Source organism: Delphinapterus leucas, chromosome 9 (genome assembly GCF_059928025.1).
Source record: "Delphinapterus leucas isolate spDelLeu-1000000601 "Yukka" chromosome 9, BTC_Dleu_Yukka2, whole genome shotgun sequence".
NCBI classification, from domain to species: Eukaryota; Metazoa; Chordata; class Mammalia; order Artiodactyla; family Monodontidae; genus Delphinapterus; species Delphinapterus leucas.
Genome location: NC_143137.1, coordinates 86,559,773 through 86,581,417, shown reverse-complemented (window position 1 = coordinate 86,581,417; position 21,645 = coordinate 86,559,773). Strand labels below are relative to the sequence as shown.

The following is a 21,645-nucleotide window of genomic DNA, read 5'->3' as shown; positions in this document are numbered from 1 at the left end:
CTTACCAGTGTTTGGAATTGTCAGTGTTTTGGACTTTGGTTGAATATTAGGTGTGTAGAGGCATTTCATTGTTTTAATTTGCAATTCTCTAATGACATATGATGTTGAACATCTTTTTGTATGCTTATTTGCCATCTATATATCTTTTTTGGTGAGATCTTTTGCCTATTTACAAAAATCAAGTTATTCATTTTCTTAGTGTTGAGTTATCTATTAATATTTTATATCTGAGGTAAACATAAGAGAATCACCTTACTAAAAAAGAAAAAAAAGCATCTCCTGATAGCTCAGCTGCGAGCTGACTTGGTACTCAGCTAGGCCATGATGTTCTCGTGTTGAACATGAGCAGTTTCATAGGTCATCTGCTCTGAGACAGTTGTGGTTTGAGACAAAAACAAGATCACCTTGTAATCATGCCTGAACACAGACAAAAGCAAGAACATGGTGCAAACCACAAAAATGACCAATATCCCCTCTCCATGCTAACGTGACCGCCGCTGCTTTTTTATCGATCTCAGCTTTAGCCCTACTCCATTCCTCGTGTCTCATAGATAAAAATTAAGATACTCAGTGATAAATTTGCTCCCAGAAGCAAAACCACCTTTACCTGGAACCTCCCCAACAAGACTGAGGGGGTCCCCAGGATGCAGGACTTTCAGTACTACAATCGGGAAATTCCTGGGCCAGCTTGATCACCCTGCTCTCTAAAATAACCTAACACAAGCCCAAATATTTTAACAAGCTCCTCCTAACGTCCTCATACTGAGATACCTCCAAGTTCCCAATAGTATTTGGTCTCCATTGCTGCAATCACTTCCAATAAATCCAACCTTGTTATACCGTGTTCCTGGTGGTCTTTGTTGATGGGCAAAGACCAGTCAACAAAATCAAAATGAAGCAAATACTATAGCAATAATTTAGTGGATTGCTCCTTAACAATAATGTTTTAAACGATTCATTTCCTTCTGACAATAGGAAGTAAAAAATTGCATAACTTATGGGGAAGCCAAACAGCATGTTGAATCTTAACATAAAAGAAAAATGTCCAGAAAATATTATTATCACAAGGACTGTGTTTTATTGTTTTTATAACAACTTCCCTTCCTTTCTGTTTGTCAGGGATCATGTCTGACCACCAGTTTGGTAACCAGTTTATGTGCAGTGTGGTGGCCTCTCATGTGAGTCATCTGCCCACAACCAACCTCAGCTTCGTCTGGATTGCTCCACCTGCTGGCACAGGCTGTGTGAATTTCATGTAAGTACCCAAAATGTCTGTGACTGGTACAGAAGGCAAATGTGTTATCAAACCAAACTTGGGTCCACTCGCCTGCACGCAGTAAAGCCAATCTGTGGACACCAGCTTGTGGTGAAGGGAAGTACAGTGTTTATATCAGGGCACCAAACAAGGAGTCCAGGCAGCTAGTGCTCAAAAGACCTGAAATCCCCAGTGGCTTTCAGGGAGAGGTTTTTTTAAAGACAGGGTGAGGGAGAGGGTTGTGGGGTACATGATCAGCTCATGGACATTCTTCTGATTGGTTGATGGCGAGGTAATCAGGAGTCGATATTATCAACCTCTGGTTCCAGCTGGTGTGGGGTCAAGGTGTTTGTGGGCAGCATACAGTTACCCACCTGGTGGGGGTTTCAGTACCTACACAGCAGCTCAGAGGACATGGCTCAGAATATTATCTGTAGCCCTTGAGGAGGAACTAAAGGTCCTTGACTAAACTATTATAATTTTGTCTTGCTTGGCTGTTTGCCTTTGTTTCCATATTTTTTTACTTCTCTGATTAAATTTATGCTTTGGCACTCAGGGAAGGCCTAGGAGGCTAAAGTTTTTCTACAAGTAAGAGACAGGTGTAGCACATGGGGTAGTCTGTCCTGGGAAGGCCCCATAGGGTCCTGCTAGGTTACAAATATACCTCTCATGAGGTTACATATACAGTCACTATTTAAATGTATTATTTTAACAGATTTAATGTTAATTAAAACCTCTCATTTTGGTGTCAAAAGAGGCCAAAACTGTAAAAAAAAAAAAAAAGTAATTTTAGCAGTTTATTTTTGCATATTTATTTATACCTCAGGAGATCTAAATTGGATTTTAGCTGATTAAAATACACAATAAGATAAAAGTATGTGAAGAAATCAAGGCAATAGGAAAATGATATGCAGAAAATAAGATGAAAACAGGTACAAAAAAATGCTATGAGGCTCCATACATGGTTTAGAAGAAGACCACAGATTAGAGATTTAGCTTTTAGCTTTCTAGCCACTAGTGCCAAGAGGAAAATGTGATCAGTTAGCTGATTCATGGTGGTAAGAAGTCAGAACTCTATAGAAACCTACTGAATCTCTCCTTTGCTTTCATTAAGAGGAAACAGGGAAATGTAGTGAGCAATGTCCCAACAGCATCCTTAGATAAACTCTGAACTACAGTTCAAAGTCTGTGACTTCTGCCATCTCTCAATATAGATTGTTCCCCTACCCTTGCCTTACAATCACTGCTCCTCATCTTTCTTAGTCGTCTCTTTTTTCCCTCATAGCCCTTTGTTCACTTCTAACACATGATATACTTCATTTATTTAATTATGTATGTTATTTATTGTGTGATTGTTCCTGCTGAAATGCAAGTTCCTTGAAGGCAAGAATGCATTTCTATTTTGTTCACTGATTTGCCCCAGTTGTCTAGTACAGTCTCTGCACACACAGTAAGCATTTACTAAATATTTCTTGAATGGATGAGTAGGCCAATGGAACAAGGTCAAAGGCAGTTCAGAAACAGCTATTCTATGGGCAGTCAGGTGAAACAGAGCTGGAATTCATCTTGAATAGTGTTCTATTCCAACCTTCTATTCAGACAACAAAATCCCATAAACCTGCATACTCCAAAATTTACCACTACCTTTTCTTCTCCCTTAATAATACACAGTTGAATGTCAAGGGTTTATATCACATCACTGATTATATACTCTCTCTGCCTATCCTCTGGGTCAGGGGTCCCCAAACCCCCCGCAGTCCGCAGACTGATAGCGGCCTGTTAGGAACCAGTCCGCACAGCAGGAAGTGAGCAGCGGGTGAGGAGCAAAGCTTTCTCTGCTGCTCCCCATCACTCCCCATCACTTGCATACTGCCTGAACCATCTCTCCCCACCCCCCCGTGTCTTCCATGAAACCGGTCCCTGGTGCCAAGACGGTTGGGGACCACTGCTCTGGGTTACTCAGGCTGCAAACGTGAGATTCATCCCACCCAGGTGGATTACATTTAATCCCATCATTTTCTCCCTCAGAAAGTTTTTCACACTTGAACCCTTTCCTTCCAGTACCTCTTGCTAAGATGATTGCAGTAGCTTCCTAACTGGTCTGTTCACCTCCATCCTATTTCCCATCTAGTCCATCTTGCACATTGTTGTCCAGTTAATCTTTCTAAGGCAAAAGTGCTCAAAACTTGGATATCCTAAGACTTCCTTCTAAAGGCCAGCCCTTGGGCATTGGTTTCAAGGTTCTTCCAAATCTTGCTGTTGATCATCTTCTCTCGTCTCCCATAGCCTGCACCTCCTGATGGGCACAAATTGGCAGTACTTCCCACAATTCCCTATACATTCCATGACTTCCTCTCTTTCGCCATGCTTTTCCCTTAGCCTAGAACATTTTATTCTGTCAAATTCAGTTGTTAAATTCCTATCCTTTCTTCAAGCTGGCATTCTTTTTATTTATTTATTTATTTATTTTCATCTTTATTGGAGTATAATTGCTTTACAATGGTGTGTTAGTTTCTGCTTTATAACAAAGTGAATCAGTTATACATATACATATGTTCCCATATCTCTTCCCTCTTGCGTCTCCCTCCCTCCCACCCTCCCTATCCCACCCCTCCAGGCGGTCACAAAGCACCGAGCTGATCTCCCTGTGCTATGTGGCTGCTTCCCACTAGCTATCTACCTTACGTTTGGTAGTGTATATATGTCCATGCCTCTCTCTCCAAGCTGGCATTCTTAAAAAATCTTCTGTAAAGCTTCTAAGACATCAGCAACAGAAGTGATGTGTATTGTCACATTTTGCTTGTAACTCTATTATAATGCTGGCTGTATTTTACTCTATATTTATTTGAGTTAATTTCTTGCCTTTTCTATTAGATTAGATTGGATAAGGGCAAATTCTTATTTCTTCGTGATTCCTCCACAGTTGGTTCAAGGAATTATACATAGAATTCAAAGAAAATGCCCTTTGAATTCTGTATCCTGGGAGGGTGGGGGTTATTGGTTCTAGGACCTCCCATGTATGCTCAAGTCCTGTATGTGAAATGGCATGGTACAGCAGACCCTCTGTATCTGTGGTTTCTTCATCCAGAGATTCAACCCACCATGGAAGCAAAATCCGGGGATATGGAGGGCCAGCTGTATCTGATGTACAATGTTGTCTTTTTCTTTAGTTTAATAGTAAGCTCTGACTCTCTCTTTTGGCATGCTTTATCTTACTCATGTTGGCACTTGTTAGGGTAATTTAAATTCTTGCCATGTATAACTTCTTCATTTAAAACAAGAATTACTTTTTTGAAAGAACACAAATTAAATCTATGCCAGCAATACAGAACTGCCTATGTCCAAATAGATATAGTTACTCATTTAACCTGTTTTAAAATGATATTTGATGGCTTATGGCCTCACTGTTGCTGGGATATCAAATTGTATTCTCTTCTGATAAATAATATAGGTATTTTTTGGGGGGTGCCCTCAAAATACATGGTATGGGCCAAGTGAATCTGAGACTTAATTTTCCCACCCATTATATAAGGTTAGTAATAATTTCCTGAAAAGGGTTGTTATGAGCATGCAGAGTCCTGGATCTAGTCCTCAGCTTTGCAGGAAGTCCAGAGTCTGCAGAGGTGATCAGCCTCAAATCAGGGACTCCCCAAACCAAAAACAAAATTGGAAGGTGCTGATAAATAACCAAGGAACTGGACGTTGGTTCAAGATGGCGGAGTAGAAGGACATGCTCTCACTCCCTCTTTCGAAAACACTGGAATCACAACTAACTGCTGAATAGTCATTGACAGGAAGACACTGGAACTCACTGAAAAAGATACCCCACATGCAAAGACAAAGGAGAAGCCGCAATGAGACAGTAGGAGGGTTGCTATCACAATAAAATCAAATCCCATAACTGCTGGGTGGGTGACTAACAAACTGGAGAACACTTATACCACAGAAGTCCACCTGCTGGTGTGAAGGTTCTGAGTCACACATCAGGCTTCCCAACCTGGGGGTCCGGCAACGGGAGGAGGAATTCCTAGAGAATCAGATTGTGAAGGCTAACGGGATTTGATTGCAGGACTTCAACAAGACTGGGGGAAACAGAGACTCCACTCTTGGAGGGCACGTGCAAAGTAGTGTGCGCATCAGGATGCAGGGCAAGGAGCAGTGACCCCATAGGAGGCTGAACCAGACCTACCTGCTAGTGTTGGAGGGTCTCCTGCAGATGCGGGGGGCAGCTGTGGCTCACCAAGGGACAAGGACACTGGCAGCAGAAGTTCTGGGAAGTACTTCTTGGTGTGAGCCCCCCCAGAGTCCACCACTAGCTCCACCAAAGAGCCTGGGTAGGCTCCAGTGTTGGGTCACCTCAGGCCAAACAACCAACAGGGAGGGAACCCAGCCCCACCCATCATGAGACAAGCGGATTAAAGTTTTACTGAGCTCTGCCCAGCAGAGCAACAGCCAGCTCTACCCACCACCAGTCCCTCCCATCAGGAAACTTGCACAAGTCTCTTAGATAGCCTCATCCACCAGAGGGCAGAAAGTAGAAGCAAGAAGAACTACAATCCTGCAGCCTGTGGAACAAAAACTACATTCACAGAAAGATAGACAACATGAAAAGGCAGAGGGCTATGTACCAGATGAAGGAAGAAGATAAAACCCCAGAAAAACAACTAAATGAAGTGGAGCTATGCAATCTTCCAGAAAAAGAATTCAGAATAATGATAGTGAAGATGATCCAGGACCTCGCGAAAAAAAATGGAGGCAAAGATCGAGCAGATGCAAGAAATGTTTAACAAAGATCTAGAAGAATTAAAGAACAAACAGAGATGAACAAAACAATAACTGAAATGAAAACTACACTAGAAAGAATCAGTAGCAGAATAACTGAGGCAGAAGAACAGATAAGTGACCTGGAAGACAGAATGGTGGAATTCACTGCTGGGGAACAGAATAAAGAAAAAAGAATGAAAAGAAATGAAGAGAGCCTAAGAAACCTCTGGGAAAACATTAAATGCAACAACATTCACATTATAGGGGTCCCAGAAGGAGAAGAGAGAGTAAAAGGACCTGAGAAAATATTTGAAGAGATTATAGTCGAAAACTTCCCTAGCATGGGAAAGGAAATAGCCATCCACGTCCAGGAAGTGCAGAGAGTCCCACACAGGTTAAACCCAAGGAGAAACACGCCGAGATACATAGTAATCAAGTTGGCAAAAATGAAAGACAAAGAAAAATTATTGAAAGCAGCAAGGGACAAACGACAAATAACAAGGGAACTCCCATAAGATTAAGAGCTGATTTCTCAGCAGAAACTCTACAAGCCAGAAGGGAGTGTCATGATATACTTAAAGTGATGAAAGGGAAGAACCTACAACCAAGATTCCTCTACCCAGCAAGAATCTCATTCAGACTCAATGGAGAAATCAAAAGCTAAGAGAATTCAGCACCACCAAACCAGCTCTACAATAAATGCTAAAGGAACTTCCCTAAGTGGGAAACACAAGAGAAGAAAAGGACCTACAAAAACAAACCCAAAACAATTAAGAAAATGGTCATAGGAACATACATATCGATAATTACCTTAAACGTGAATGGGTTAAATGCTACAACCAAAAGACACAGGCTTGCTGAATGGATACAAAAACAAGACCCATATATATGATGCCTACAAGAGACCCACTTCAGACCTAGGGACACATACAGACTGAAAGTGAGGGGATGGAAAAAGATATTCCGTGCAAGTAGAAATCAAAAGAAAGCTGGAGTAGCAATACTCATATCAGATAAAATAGACTTTAAAATAAAGAATGTTACAAGAGACAAGGAAGGACACTACATAATGATCAAGGGATGAATCCAAGAAGATATAACAATTATAAATATATATGCACCCAACGTAGGAGCACTTCAATACATAAGGCAACTGCTAACAGCTATAAAAGAGGAAATAGGCAATAACATGATAATAGTAGGGGACTTTAACACCTCACTTACACCAATGGACTGATCATCCAAAATGAAAATAAATAAGGAAACACAAGCTTTAAATGACACAATAGACCAGATAGATTTAGTTGATATTTATATGACATTCCATTCAAAAACAGCAGATTACACTTTCTTCTCAAGTGCACACGGAACATTCTCCAGGATATATCACATCTTGGGTCACAAATCAAGCCTCAGTAAATTAAAGAATATTGAAATCATATCAAGCATCTTTTCTGACCAAAACACTATGAGATTAGAAATGAATTACAGGGAAAAAAATGTAAAAAAACACAAACACATGGAGGCTAAACAATACGTTACTAAATAACCAAGAGATCACTGAAGAAATCAAAGAGGAAATCAAAAAATACCTAGAGACAAATGACAATGAAAACATGACGATCCAAAACCTATGGGATGCAGCAAAAGCAGTTCTAAGAGGGAAGTTCATAGCTATACAAGCCTACGTGAAGAAAAAAGAGAAATCTAAAATAAACAATCTAACGTTACACCTAAAGGAAGTAGAGAAAGAAGAACAAACAAAACCCAAAGTTAGCAGAAGGAAAGAAATCATAAAGATCAGAGCAGAAATAAATGAAATAGAAACAGAGAAAACAATAGCAAAGATCAGTAAAACTAAAAGCTGGTTCTTTGAGAAGATAAACAAAATTGATAAACCATTAGCCAGAGTCAAGAAGAAAGAGGGCCAGGACTGAAATCAATAAAATTAGAAATGAAAAAGGAGAAGTTACAACAGCATCGCAGAAATACAAAGCATCCTAAGAGACTACTACAATCAACTCTTTGCCAATAAAATGGACAACCTGGAAGAAATGGACAAATTCTTAGAAAGGTATAACCTTCCAAGACTGAACCAGGAAGAAATAGAATATATGAACAGACCAATCACAAGTAATGAAATTGAAACTGTGATTAAAAATCTTCCAACAACAAAAGTCCAGGACCAGATGGCTTCACAGGTGAGTTCTATCAAACATTTAGAGAAGAGCTAACACCCATCCTTCTCAAACTCTTCCAAAAAATTGCAGAGGGAGGAACACTCCCAAACTCATTCTATGAGGCCACCATCACCCTGATACCAAAACCAGACAAAGATACTACAAAAAAAGAAAATTACAGACCACTATCACTGATGAATATGGATGCAGAAATCCTCAACAAAATACTAGCAAACAGAGTCCAGCAACACATTTAAAGGATCATACACCATGATCAAGTGGAATTTATCCCAGGGATGCAAGGATTCTTCAATATACACAAATCAATCAATGTGATACCTCATATTAACAAATTGAAGAATAAAAACCACATGATTATCTCAATAGATGGCAGAAAAAGCTTTTGACAAAATTCGACACCCATTTATGATAAACAGTCCAGGAAGTGGACTTAGAAGGAATCTACTTCAACATAATAAAGGCCATATATGACAAACCCACAGCAAACATCATTGTCAATGGTGAAAAACTGAAAGCATTTCCTCTAAGATCAGGAACAAGATGAGGATGTCCACTCTTACCACTGTTATTCAACATAGTCTTGGAAATCCTAGCCATGGCAATCAGAGAAAAAAAAGAAATAAAAGGAATACAGATTGGAAAAGAAGAAGTAAAACTGTCACTGTTTGCAGGTGATATGATACTATACATAGAGAATCCGGAAGATGCCACCAGAAAACTACTAGAGCTAATCAATGAATTTGGTAAAGTTGCAGGATACAAAATTAATGCACAGAAATCTCTTGCATTCCTATACACTAATGATGAAAAATCTGAAAGAGAAATTATGGAAGCACTCCCATTTACCATTGCAACAAAAAGAATAAAATACCTAGGAATAAACCTACCTAGGGAGGCAAAAGAACTGTATGCAGAAAACTATAAGACTCTGATGAAAGAAATTAAAGATGATACCAGCAGACAGAGAGATCTACCATGTTCTTGGATTGGAAGAATCAATATTGTGAAAATGACTATACTACCCAAAGCAATCTACAGATTCAGTGCAATCCCTATCAAATTACCAATGGCATTTTTCAGAGAACTAGAACAAAGAATCTTAAAATTTGTATGGAGACACAAAAGACCCTGAATCTCCAAAGCAGTCTTGAGGGAAAAAAACAATGCTGAAGGAATCAGACTCCCTGACTTCAGACTATACTACAAAACTACAGTAATCAAGACAATATGGTACTGGCACAAAAACAGAAATATATATGGAACGGTATAGAAAGCCCAGAGATAAACGCACGCACCTATGGTCAACTAATCTATGACAAAGGAGGCAGGTATATACAATGGAGAAAAGCCAGTCTTTCAATAATTGGTGCTGGGAAAACTGGACAGCTACTTGTAAAAGAATGAAATTAGAACACCCCTAACACCATACACAAAAATAAACTCCAAATGGATTAGAGACCTAAATGTAAGACCAGGCAGTGTAAAACTCTTAGAGGAAAACATAGGAAGAACACTGTGACATAAATCACAGCAAGATATTTTTTGACCCACCTCCTAGAGTAATGGAAATAAAAACAAAAATAAATGGGACCTGATGAAACTCAAAGCTTTTGCACAGCAAAGGAAACCATAAACAAGATGAAAAGACCACCCTCAGAATGGGAGAAAATATTTGCAAATGAATCAACGGATGAAGGATTAATCTCCAAAATATATAAACAGCTCATGCAGCTCAATATTAAAAAAACAAACAACCCCATCCAAAAATGGGCAGAAGACCTAAATAGACATTTCACCACAGAAGACATACAGGTGGCCAAGAAGCACATGAAAAGCTGCTCAACATCACTAATTATTAGAGAAATGCAAATCAAAACTACCATGAAGTATCACCTCATACCAGTTAGAATGGGCATCATCAGAAAATCTACAAGCAGCAAATGCTGGAGAGAGTGTGGAGAAAAGGGAACCCTCTTGCACTGTTGGTGGGAATGTAAATTGATACAGCCACTATGGAGAACAGTATGGAAGTTCCTTAAAGAACTAAAAATAGAATGACCATATGACCCAGCAATCCCACTACTGGACATATACCCTGAGAAAACCATAATTCAAAAAGACACATGCACCCCAATGTTCATTGCAGCACTGTTTACAATAGCCAGGTCATGGAAGCAACCTAAATGCCCATCGACAGATGAATGGATAAAGAAGAAGTGGTACATATATACAATGGAATATTACTCAGCCATGGAAAGGAATGAAGTTGAGTCATTTGTAGTGACGTGGATGGATCTAGAGAGTATCATACAGAGTGAAGTAAGTGAGAAAGAGAAAAACAAATATCGTGTATTAACGCATATATGTTGAACCTAGAAAATGGTACAGGTGAACCGGTTTGCAGAGCAGAAATTGAGATACAGATGTAAAGAACAAACGTATGGGCACCAAAGGGGGAAAGCGGCAGGGGTGGGGGTCGTGGTGTGATGAATTGGGAGATTGGGGTTGACATGTATACACTGATGTGTATAAAATGGATGACTAATAAGAAAATAAATAAATAAACATAAAAAAAAAGAGCAGAGAAGTACATTGCTAAATACTTAGAAAGGTTTGTCATATAGTTTCTTACCTATAAAAGATAAATGGATCTTGAAAATGACAAATATTGGTTTTTTTTCTTGATATGTCTGATTTGTGCTCCTCCAAATCAACTGGTTTTAAGTGCTCAAAATCCCAGTGCTTTTATATCTGTTAATGCTTCTTTTTTTATATACATTAATATATTAAAAAAAATAACCAAGGTACTGGAAAGGTATTTCCTTAGTGTTTTTATCCACACATTCTCTGACAATAATTAGCTGGGGAATTTGCCAAAATACAAATTCCCTGTCCCAGAGAATCATATTCTCCAGAAGAGGGGGTCTGGGGATCTATATTTTAAACTCACACTCCAGGTGATTCTTACCAGAGAAGTCTGAGAAATATTGTAGTTTAATACATTGTCATTCTGGTATTGATTTATGGTAGGAGGAGAAATATATATTTTTAGTTCCCAGGTTTTTTTAAAAAAAATATCTGTCATCTAGGGTATCCTCTTTTTGGTATCAGTAATATTGGAAACCAAATTATAATCAGAAGTGACTTGGCAAGCATAATGTAGGTATTTTAAGTCAGCCCCAAACAGTGTTTTGTTAGCAGTTGGTAAAAAAAATACAGTTTGGTTAGAAGTAATTTTTACTGATTACAAAGAAGTTTAGACACCCTCACTTGTATTTCATAATAAAATTTTGATGATGCAGTTTGCACTTTTTAGCATTCTTAATAAATGTTTGAGTCTCTGCTTATTGTAAGCCATGACTATGTTGAATCTTACATAGAGTAGCTGCTTCCTATGTGGGCAAGATGTTTTTGTTGATCTCTTTTCCTAATTAGTTTGTGAGAGAGTACAGGATAACTGATGATTGAACGTGGACCACTGAACAATTCATTTGAAATTTTCTGAACTAAAGTCTTGCAAATTCTTACCTTTGTTTCTTACTACAGTATTTATTATGTGTTCAGTAGAGGTATATGTAAGAGTTAATATCTATAATATCAAGTAGTACTTGAAGAGGATTGCTAATGTTCAACATTAATGTAAACATTTCACAAAGATAAAACAACCACCTATGGCATTTGAATATAAATATACTCTGATTCTCTCTTTTCTGACTAACTTCCAAAACTAAAGCTTTTACTTTTTAAGGTAGGGAGAATTACTTTTTAGAAATTAAACTTCAACCAGAATTATATGCTTTTGTAATGTATTTTGTATGAGGTTTTCATATCATTAGTTAATTCATATCATTATTTAATTTTTCACGTGTGTGTTTTCTTTTTTAACTGGGTTTGAAATCCCCCAAGGTCAGGGACTGTGTTAGGTATTTTTATATATCTAATAGTTCTTAATACTGAACTATAGATAATAGAAAGTCCTCAATAAATATTTTTTCTTGCTTTATTTTTATTTATTGAAGTATAGTTGATTTACAACATCGTGTTAGTTTCAGGTGTACAGCACAGTGATTCAGATATATATATACATACATACGTATATACATATTACATATATATTCCTTTTCAGATTCTTTTCCATTATAGGTTATTACAAAATATTGAGTATAGTCAATAAATATTTCTTAATAACTAATGACATATTTCATTGATTCTAAAATACAGAAGTTTCTTTTACATTTTGGTATGTCTAAAGTTGCGTCTTACATTTGATGGCATCTTACAATTATAATTTGCAGTATGTATTTTACTTTTTTAATTTATATATTTATTTATTTTTGTCTGTGTTGGGTCTTCGTTGCTGCATGCGGGCTTTCTCTAGTTGTGGAGAGCGGGGGCTACTCTTCGTTTGGTGCACGGGCTTCTCATTGCAGTGGTTTCTCTTGTTGTGGAGCATGGGCTCTACAGGTGAGCAGACAAGCCTTTGGGCTGGTGAGTGCCGGTCGGCACCGATCCTCTGTGTGGGAATCTCTCCACTTTGCCCTCTGCACCCCTGTTGCTGCACTCTCCTCCATGGCTCCGAAGCTTCCCTCCCGCCCACCCCCTGTCTCCACCAGTGAAGGGATTTCCTAGTGTGTGGAAACCTTTCCTCCTTCACAGCTCCCTCCCAGAGGTGTAGGTCCCGTCCCTATTCTTTTGTCTCTCTTTTTTCTTTTTTCTTTTGCCCTACCCAGGTATGTGGGGAGTTTCTTGCCTTTTGAGAAGTCTGAGGTCTTCTGCCAGCGTTCAGTAGGGGTTCTGTAGGAGTTTTTCCACATGTAGATGTATTTCTGATGTATTTGTGGGGAGGAAGCTGATCTCCACGTCTTACTCCTCTGCCATCTTGAAGGTCTTCCCTGGACTGTCTTTTTACTGCCTTTCTCATTAAAAATAATCAAGTGAGAGACACAGAGAAGAGGATGGCCTGAGGATAAAGTTGCTGGTTGTACTGGTACAGATATATCAAATGGATCAAATAATAACTGAAGTTATTTTGTCATTAGTTTTTTGACACCAGTTGATGACATTTACATTTTAAGTGATAAGTTCATCCAGAGATCTGCTTAGTATGCAGATCTTACAACAGTAAGTTTGTATTTACTTTTGTATTTGATTAGTCTTTAATGATTAGTAAGCTTAATTATCTGAAGTTTTTGGATGTAAGTTAAAAAAAAAAAATTCCCAAGGGTCAGGAGGTGGTACAGAGAGAAAAGAGGGAAGAGGAAGGAGAAGAAGAGGGTGGGGAGGATGAGGAGGAGGAGGAGAAAAGGTAGGGATGGAGGGAAGAAAGGATGGAAGGAAGTTTCCAGGGCCTCTAACCCAAAAAGTTAGTGAGAAACTAACAAGGAAAGAAGGCTAGGGCTTCCCTGGTGGTGCAGTGGTTGAGAGTCCGCCTGCCGATGCAGGGGACACGGGTTCGTGCCCCGGTCCGGGAAGATCCCACATGCCGCGGAGCAGCTAGGCCCGTGAGCCATGGCTGCTGAGCCTGCACGTCTGGAGCCTGTGCTCCACAACGGTAATTCTATGAAGTGCTATTATTTTCTCAGTTTACAGATGAGTAAATCAAAGTGCAGAGATGTTATATAACTTGCCTAACATAACTCACCTAGCGATTGACACAGCCTGGATTTAGAAGACAGTCCAGTTTCAAGCAGGTGATTTTTGCCACTTTACTACATTTGCCTCTAAAATCATCACCTATTTTATAGGATAAAATACCCATGATATTGATATGATGAAAATTAGAGTTTTTAATGGGGTATCAGAATTTCTCAAACTTTTTAACGTGACAACATGTGTTTCCTATCCTCATTTTGAAATCTATCTCTGTATGAGATATTATAATATTATCTAACTCATTCACATATCCTAAGGCACTGATTTAAACTTCTGAAATGTGGAGAACACAGTAGACTCATATGTCAAACATAGGCCTGATCTTGATATGTATGATGTAGGTTCATTCTTTGGGTCCTGATTATACCCATCCCTTGTCACAAGGGGATTGCATATAGGGAGAGAATGTGTGAATTAAAGGCAAAATTGAATACTGTTAGATTTAAGTTAAACTGATTGGACAGATGCTAGGATAATATTAGAATAAAAATGGAACAAAAAAGAAGATCAGATTTGTGCCTAAATTAATGCTGATTTAACCTTAAGTGAACTCCCTCACAACTGAGAACAGAATGAAGCAAGCAATGTTCTATTTAAGACACTGAAGCAACAACAAAGAATTGAACTCAGAGCAGCAAAGAGGTATACAGGTAGACCATATTTGAACATTTGATATTTTAAAGGAAGATTCTCCTAGAGAGGCTTTAAAAGTACACTAACAAGAAGACAAAAAATCATTTTAGAGGATTGAAGACACTGGTACTTTCTGAACACTGAACAGGCTCAAAGTAATACTGAGGCAGAGATTTGAAATGCTGCCTTGAGTATATCTCTGATGCCTTTAATTTTTGATGAGAGCCATTCTAGTCTTTCTGGATGATTCCCATGAAAGATAGCGTGGTTGCCCATTTATTCCCATCAATCAGAAGAAAACATTGGAGATATTTGCCTTGTTACTTAAACATTTAAAATAAGATCAGGAACTTCCCCATGGGTGCATTTATGGGTAGCGCATTCATGCCTATAGATAAGGATGCTAACAGTTGATACACAGAAATGTTATTTTACTTTGTAGGTTATGCATAGCTTACTGCAAAGATAAATTACTTCTCATGGAAGGCTGAAATGATCGTATCCACACTGTTTGATAAAACCAGCTATGCTCTTTTACAAAGGAGGAATTTCATCTATCTGCTAAGTCACAACTGTGTTGATTTTTTTCTGATGGTCCAGTTTTGTTTTTTTAAACAGACATTCCCCAACTTGAGACAATGATTTCAGTGATGCTCAAAAACATACCTTTGAATGACAGGATTAAAAAAAAAAATTATCTACCCTTAAAAGTGAGTGGCTAGAAGCCTGATAGTTCTCATTTCCCCATAGGCCTGTTTTTCATCAAAGTTAAATAGCCAGTTAGGCTTGGACAAGGAGATAATCTAAGTTCAGGGACTAATGTGTGTTCTTATTTATCAGCATTTTGGTAAATGAGGTCAAGATGCTTCCTGGGGATTTAATCCTTAATTTTAGGGAGTATGGTAAAATGTTGAGATAAAATATATCCATTAATCACCAGGAAGGTGTGAAGAAATTATTTTTGTTATATTAATTATACAACATATTTTTTAAAAATTTACAGATATTAAAAAAGTAGAACCATTCCCTTCATTTTTTCCTGTCTCCTCTCTCCCTTCCTGTGTCTCCTTCTTGTAAAAAGCCTCTGTGTAAATGGCACTGGGTATATTAGGGAAATCTGGAATCTCTCTCTGACGCTTTTCTTTGCATCAAAACCTTAAGACCAACAGAGAAGTAGAACTGCTTTATAGTGAGAAAAGTGTCTACTTCAGTAATGAAGTATTTTTAACTAGGGCCCAAAGATGGACCTGCATCTATGGAATTCTGTCCCACAGTAAATATCAGTAGTTGTTAGTGATTTTTTTTTGTTTCTTTTCTTTTTATATAGAAATAGTAGTTTTTCCTAATGTTAAGTCTAGAAACAGAACAAAACAAAACTATGTGGCAAACCCGTCCTTCCCTTCATCCCTTCCATTCCTGTAATGGAATCATACCTTGTGGAGGGTACTTAAGTAAATGGACTGAGGTTTGGAATCCATGAGATGCTTCTTATTACAAGGCCTTGTGGTTTAGATGGGATTACAACTCCACTTGGCACTTCTTACTTGAAAACACATGGAACACTTGTGAAAGCAGAAAGATCGAAATCAGTAAATCTAAAAGCTTTACATATTACAATTATTAGGAGTTCTCAATATCTGACAGAAATTTCCTAAATGAGATATGGGCAGAGATTTGAGTTATTTCTCTATTAGTAGAATTTGATGGAACCAGTTTTAGAAGCTCCAAATGTGAAATTATTTCCTTTTCTTTAAACTGCCTACACAGTCAAAAGTAGTGATGACAAAAATGTCTGGGAAACAGGTAAATAAGCTTTTCTCATGGAAACAACAACTCCACAGTTTGCCAATATAGTTAGTCACTTGGATAATACATACCAGCAAAAGCATTTTAATTCTGCTTTTAGTAAAATCTCTGAATATTAAGACATTATTACAAATATGAAATAAAATTTTGATTGCTTCTTCCAGATAAGAATTTTTTTAAAGAACTTATCTTGTCCTCTGTGACTTATCTGAATATACATTATATGTATATTTATATACAGATGTATATTTGTGTATATATATACACGTGGCTATATGTGTATGTATATACATATGTATATACATACACATATGTGCATATACACACACACACATTCTAAAATTTGTTTAAAATTGTACTTTCTAACGTGGTAACTATATGTGGCTACTTAAATTTAAATTAATTAAAGTCAAATAAAACTAAAAATACATTTCTTCACTTGCACTAGCCACATTTCAAGTTATTAGCCACATATGTCTAGTGACTATTGTATTGGACAGCACAGATCTAGCACATTTCCATCATTATAGAAAGTGCTAGCATCTCACACCAGTCAGAATGGCCATCATCAAAACATCTACAAACAGTAAATGCTGGGGAGGGTATGGAGAAAAGGGAACCCTCTTGCACTGTTGGTGGGAATGTAAATTGATACAGCCACTATGGAGGACAGTATGGAGGTTCCTTAAAAAACTAAAAACAGAACTACCATATGACCCAGCAATCCCACTACTGGGCATATACCCTGAGAAAACCATAATTCAAAAAGAGTCATGTACCAAAATGTTCATTGCAGCTCTATTTACAATAGCCAGGACATGGAAGCAACCTAAGTGTCCATCAGCAGATGAATGGATAAAGAAGATGTGAAACATGTATACAATGGAATATTACTCAGCCATAAAAAGGAACGAAACTGAGTTATTTGTAGTGAGGTGCATGGACCTAGAGACTGTCATACAGAGTGAAGTAAGTCAGAAAGAGAAAAACAAATACCATATGCTAACACATATATATGGAATCTAAAAGAAAAAAAAATGGTCAGAAGAACCTAGGGGCAAGAAGGGAATAAAGATGCAGACCTACTAGAGAATGGACTTGATATGGGGCGTGGGAAGGGTAAGCTGGGACAAAGTGAGACAGTGGCATAGACATATATACACTACCAAACGTAAAATAGATGGCTGGTGGGAAGCAGCTGCATAGCACAGGGAGATCAGCTTGGTGCTTTGTGACCACTTAGAGGGGTGGGATAGGGAGGGTGGGAGGGAGGGAGATGCAAGAGGGAAGAGATATGGGGACATATGTATATGTATGACTGATTTACTTTGTTATAAAGCAGAAACTAACACACCATTGTAAAGCAATTATACTCCAATAAAGATGTTAAAAAATTAAAAAATTAAAAAAAATAAAATAAAAAATAAGAAAGTGCTAGTGCGCAGCACTGATTTAGAGGATCAAATGAATTATTTTTTCCTCTAATGTTATCTTAACATTTACAGAATGTAACCATGTACTTCAAAGGACATACAGAAGGAGTAAAGTAAAGCTAAGATTTTGCAGTTGTCCTATGAACTTGAATTATCATAACTGCTAACCTGGGCAAGTAGGGCAGTTATATGTAAAAAGCTAGTTACCAAACTGTTCATTTTAATTTTGTTTGTCAGTGCAGCAATTTCTATGGTCCTTAACTTTGTGGGCAGTGGTAGGCGAAGTGTGACAGGTGAGGATTCCCTCTGGCTACCTTCCCATACAGAGCTCAGGCCTCAGAGCTACTCTTTGGCTGCCCTGCCCCCACCCCTGGGCCTCAGCTCCTGCTCTGACCTTGCCAACCCACCACTCCCCCCATCCCCCGCCATAATGTTTTAAGTTCTGAGCCTTTTCCATTATGCCCTTATGCCATGAAAGTCTACCACCATGTACCTAATATTTAAAATTAACTGGTCTGGAAGGCTAATCATCATTAATAGGAAAATGAGTGGCAGTGAAATTTGGAATACTATTTGATGATGATGAAGATGATGATGATAGTGGTAGTAGGAGTAAAAATAGCAACTTCCATTTAGTGAGTACCTGTGTACCAGGCAGGCTACTAAATTCCTCGCCTCTCCTAGAATCATTACTGAAGGAAGAACTTGAAGAGCTCAGAGACAGGTTTGTTTTGATCCAAAACATGTCCTTTTAACTACCATTCTGTATTACCACTCTGTGTCACTTTTAAAATAGTAATTATGGAAGACAGTATAGCAACCTGGGAGATGCTTAGAATATTAAATGACAAAAGCATAAAAAAGTTATTTTTACAACTTCAGGCACATTAAAATTATGTTTGCAGAGGACTTTTGGCATCATGGAACCCTGAGCTGGCATGGCAAAAACTCTTCCCGCTGAAATCACACAGAAATTTCGGATAAAATGAGTAAACATTTAAAATATATTTAAAAACTGGTTTGAAAGAAAAAGAAAGCACACAATTCTGGGAAAAAAGGGAGCTATCAGAGTTGGATCAGGAAGTGGCAGCCCACATTGTGGTGGCCTATGGGTATTTTAAACCTGAATATAGGTCCCAAGTCTAGAGTTTTAACCTGAGTGGGGCCTGTAGCTATTGCCATGAGATGGGAGAGGAGAGGGAGCAGGAACTGGGCCTATTACATGAAGCCTAGAGTATCAAAATATTATCCAACTCTATCTGGGAAAACAGCAAAGAAGCTTGTCATTTGACTGGAGCCTTTGGTAAAAATAAGTCACTTATGGGAAACAAAAACTCTCAGCTTGGGAGGAGTCTAATTTTACATTTTTGTCCTGGTACAGACCACCAGGTTAATAAATTAGCATCTAATAGAAGTTTTAGGAGGGGAAAATAGAAAGAATGAAGACTAGCATATTTCAAGAGATCATGGAGGAGAATTTTCTAGAATTAAGGAAGACATGAAACGTTTTAATCTAGTCAAGATAAATAAAATAAATTAGCAATGATATGGATCATAGTGAACCTTCAGAATGTCAAAGACAGAGAAAATCTCAAAGACAACTGAAAAGAAAAAGCAGATAACCTGTAAATTTAGTCTGGCAGTGGTTTTCTCATCAGCAGCAAGAGACATCAGATGACAGTGGAACAGTATCTTCGAAGTGAGGATGGAAAATAATTATCTTCCCAGAATTCTGTACCTTGATAAATTATCAGTCAAGTGTGAAAACAAAATAAAGACATTTTCAAAGAAATAAGGTTTAATTGTTTTTACTACATAGACATCATTTTAAAGCAAGTTTTAAAAGAATGTGCTTTAGTAAAAAGAAAAACTCAGAAGGTGTAGGATGCATGAAATTATGGTGTGACCCAATAATAAATAATCATTGGTAAGCATGTTAGAAATTCTAAATGAACACTGAATATACAAATAAATATATATATATATAATATAAAGCAATAACTATTTTAGGATAGAATTTAAAGGCAAAGAATAAACAAAATACTAAGCAACATCAGTGTATAAGGGAAATCAGTATTAACATTTTCTAAGATCCTCCAGTTATTCTGGAAGACTGTAGGCTTAGTTAAGGATGATTGTTAGAAACATAAATGTATAGAACAGAAATAAGTGTGTAACTTCCAAAATAGGGGATGGGATGGGGAAAGGATTAAATAAAACTTAATCCACCAGAAGAAAGGAGAAAAGGCAAATATAAAAAGCATCAGAATGTGAAATGTAATATAAGATAACATAAGCATGTAGGTATTATATGTGTGTGTGTATGTGTGTATATACACACATACACATACATATATACTTACAATAAATGTAAACAGATTAAATTCACCAACTAAAATGCTGTGACTCTCAGAAGGCAATTTCAAAAATCCAACAATATACTTCTTCCAAGAGACAAACCTAAACATAATGGCACAGAAGCATTAAAAGGAAAGAGAAGGAAAAGGACATACCAGGAAAATATTAACCAAAAGAAAGTTGGTTTTTGAAGTATAGTTGATTTACAGGTGTTACTATATTAATATCAGACAAAGCAAGCAAAAGTTAATAATGCTAGGGACAAAGTAATTACCTAAAAAACAAAATAACATGCATATACACAGAGCTGAAAGAAACATGTAAAATTGAAAATTGGCTTTGAGGTGGCAGAATACTGAGTACATATTTTCTAATATTTCACTTGCAAGTAGTATTATAAAATTATTTGAGCAAAAAAATTCTTTAAAAATTATTTGTTGGATGGTTGAGTGAATGCATGAATACATGAATGAAAAAATGCCTTAACGCACAAAGGTACCAGAAGATCATGTTAGAAAATTAGGGTTTATACTATGTTATTTAAACTTGCAGGCATGCACTGGTGGCATCTGGCTTTATGTTATGACATTTTATTTATTTATTTATTTTCATAGTTTCTTTTTTTTTTAACATCTTTATTGGAGCATAATTGCTTCATAATGTTGTGTTAGTTTCTGCTGTATAACAAAGTGAATCAGCTATACATATACATATATCCCCATATCCCTTCCCTCTTGCGTCTCCCTCCCACCCTCCCTATCCCACCCCTCTAGGTGGTCACAAAGCACCAAGCTGATCTCCCTGTGCTGTGTGGCTGCCTCCCACTAGCTACTTTACATTTGGTAGTGTATATATGTTCATGCCACTCTCTCACTTCATCCCAGCTTACCCTTTCCCCTCCCCATGTCCTCAAGTCCATTCTCTACATCTGCATCTTTATTCCTGTCCTGCCCCTAGGTTCTTCAGAACCATTTTTCTTTTTTTTTAGAATCCATATATATGTGTTAGCATACGGCATTTGTTTTTCTCTTTCTGACTTACTTCACTCTGTATGACAGACTCTAGGTCCATCCACCTCACTACAAATAACTCAATTTCATTTCTTTTTATGGCTGAGTAATATTCCATTGTATATATGTGCCACATCTTCTTTACCCATTCATCTGTCAATGGACACTTAGGTTGCTTCCATGTCCTGGCTATTGTAAATAGTGCTGCAATGAACATTGTGGTACATGACTAAAAATAGAACTACCATACGACCTAGCAATCCCACTACTGGGCATATACCCTGGTATGCCATTTTAATTTGAAAGGCCCAAGTCTACATGAAACTTTGCTGTTAAAATTTTTTTAAAAAAGAAAAAAGCAGTTTGAGGAAATAAAAATATTTAAACCACATATTTTCTGGAGTTCTAAGATCACCTTTTTTAAAATTGAATCAGTTCGTATTGAGAAGTTGTCATGTTTAACACTGAGAAATAAATATTAAACCAAATTATTTCCATCTCCATTTAGCACCTCACAATATTGAGATCAGGTT

At 37.5% G+C, this 21,645-nt stretch overlaps 1 protein-coding gene across 2 annotated transcripts in view; it reads left to right on the top strand.

Moving 5' to 3' along the window:
• The window catches only part of RELN (reelin), a 527,392-nt gene that overhangs the window by 153,896 nt on the left and 351,851 nt on the right, over positions 1-21,645 (top strand). For both annotated transcript variants that reach the window (XM_022554391.3, XM_089917770.1), the window contains exon 3: positions 1,120-1,255. In XM_022554391.3, coding sequence (XP_022410099.1) covers positions 1,120-1,255 — 136 coding nt within the window. The remainder of the gene's footprint in view (positions 1-1,119; positions 1,256-21,645) is intronic.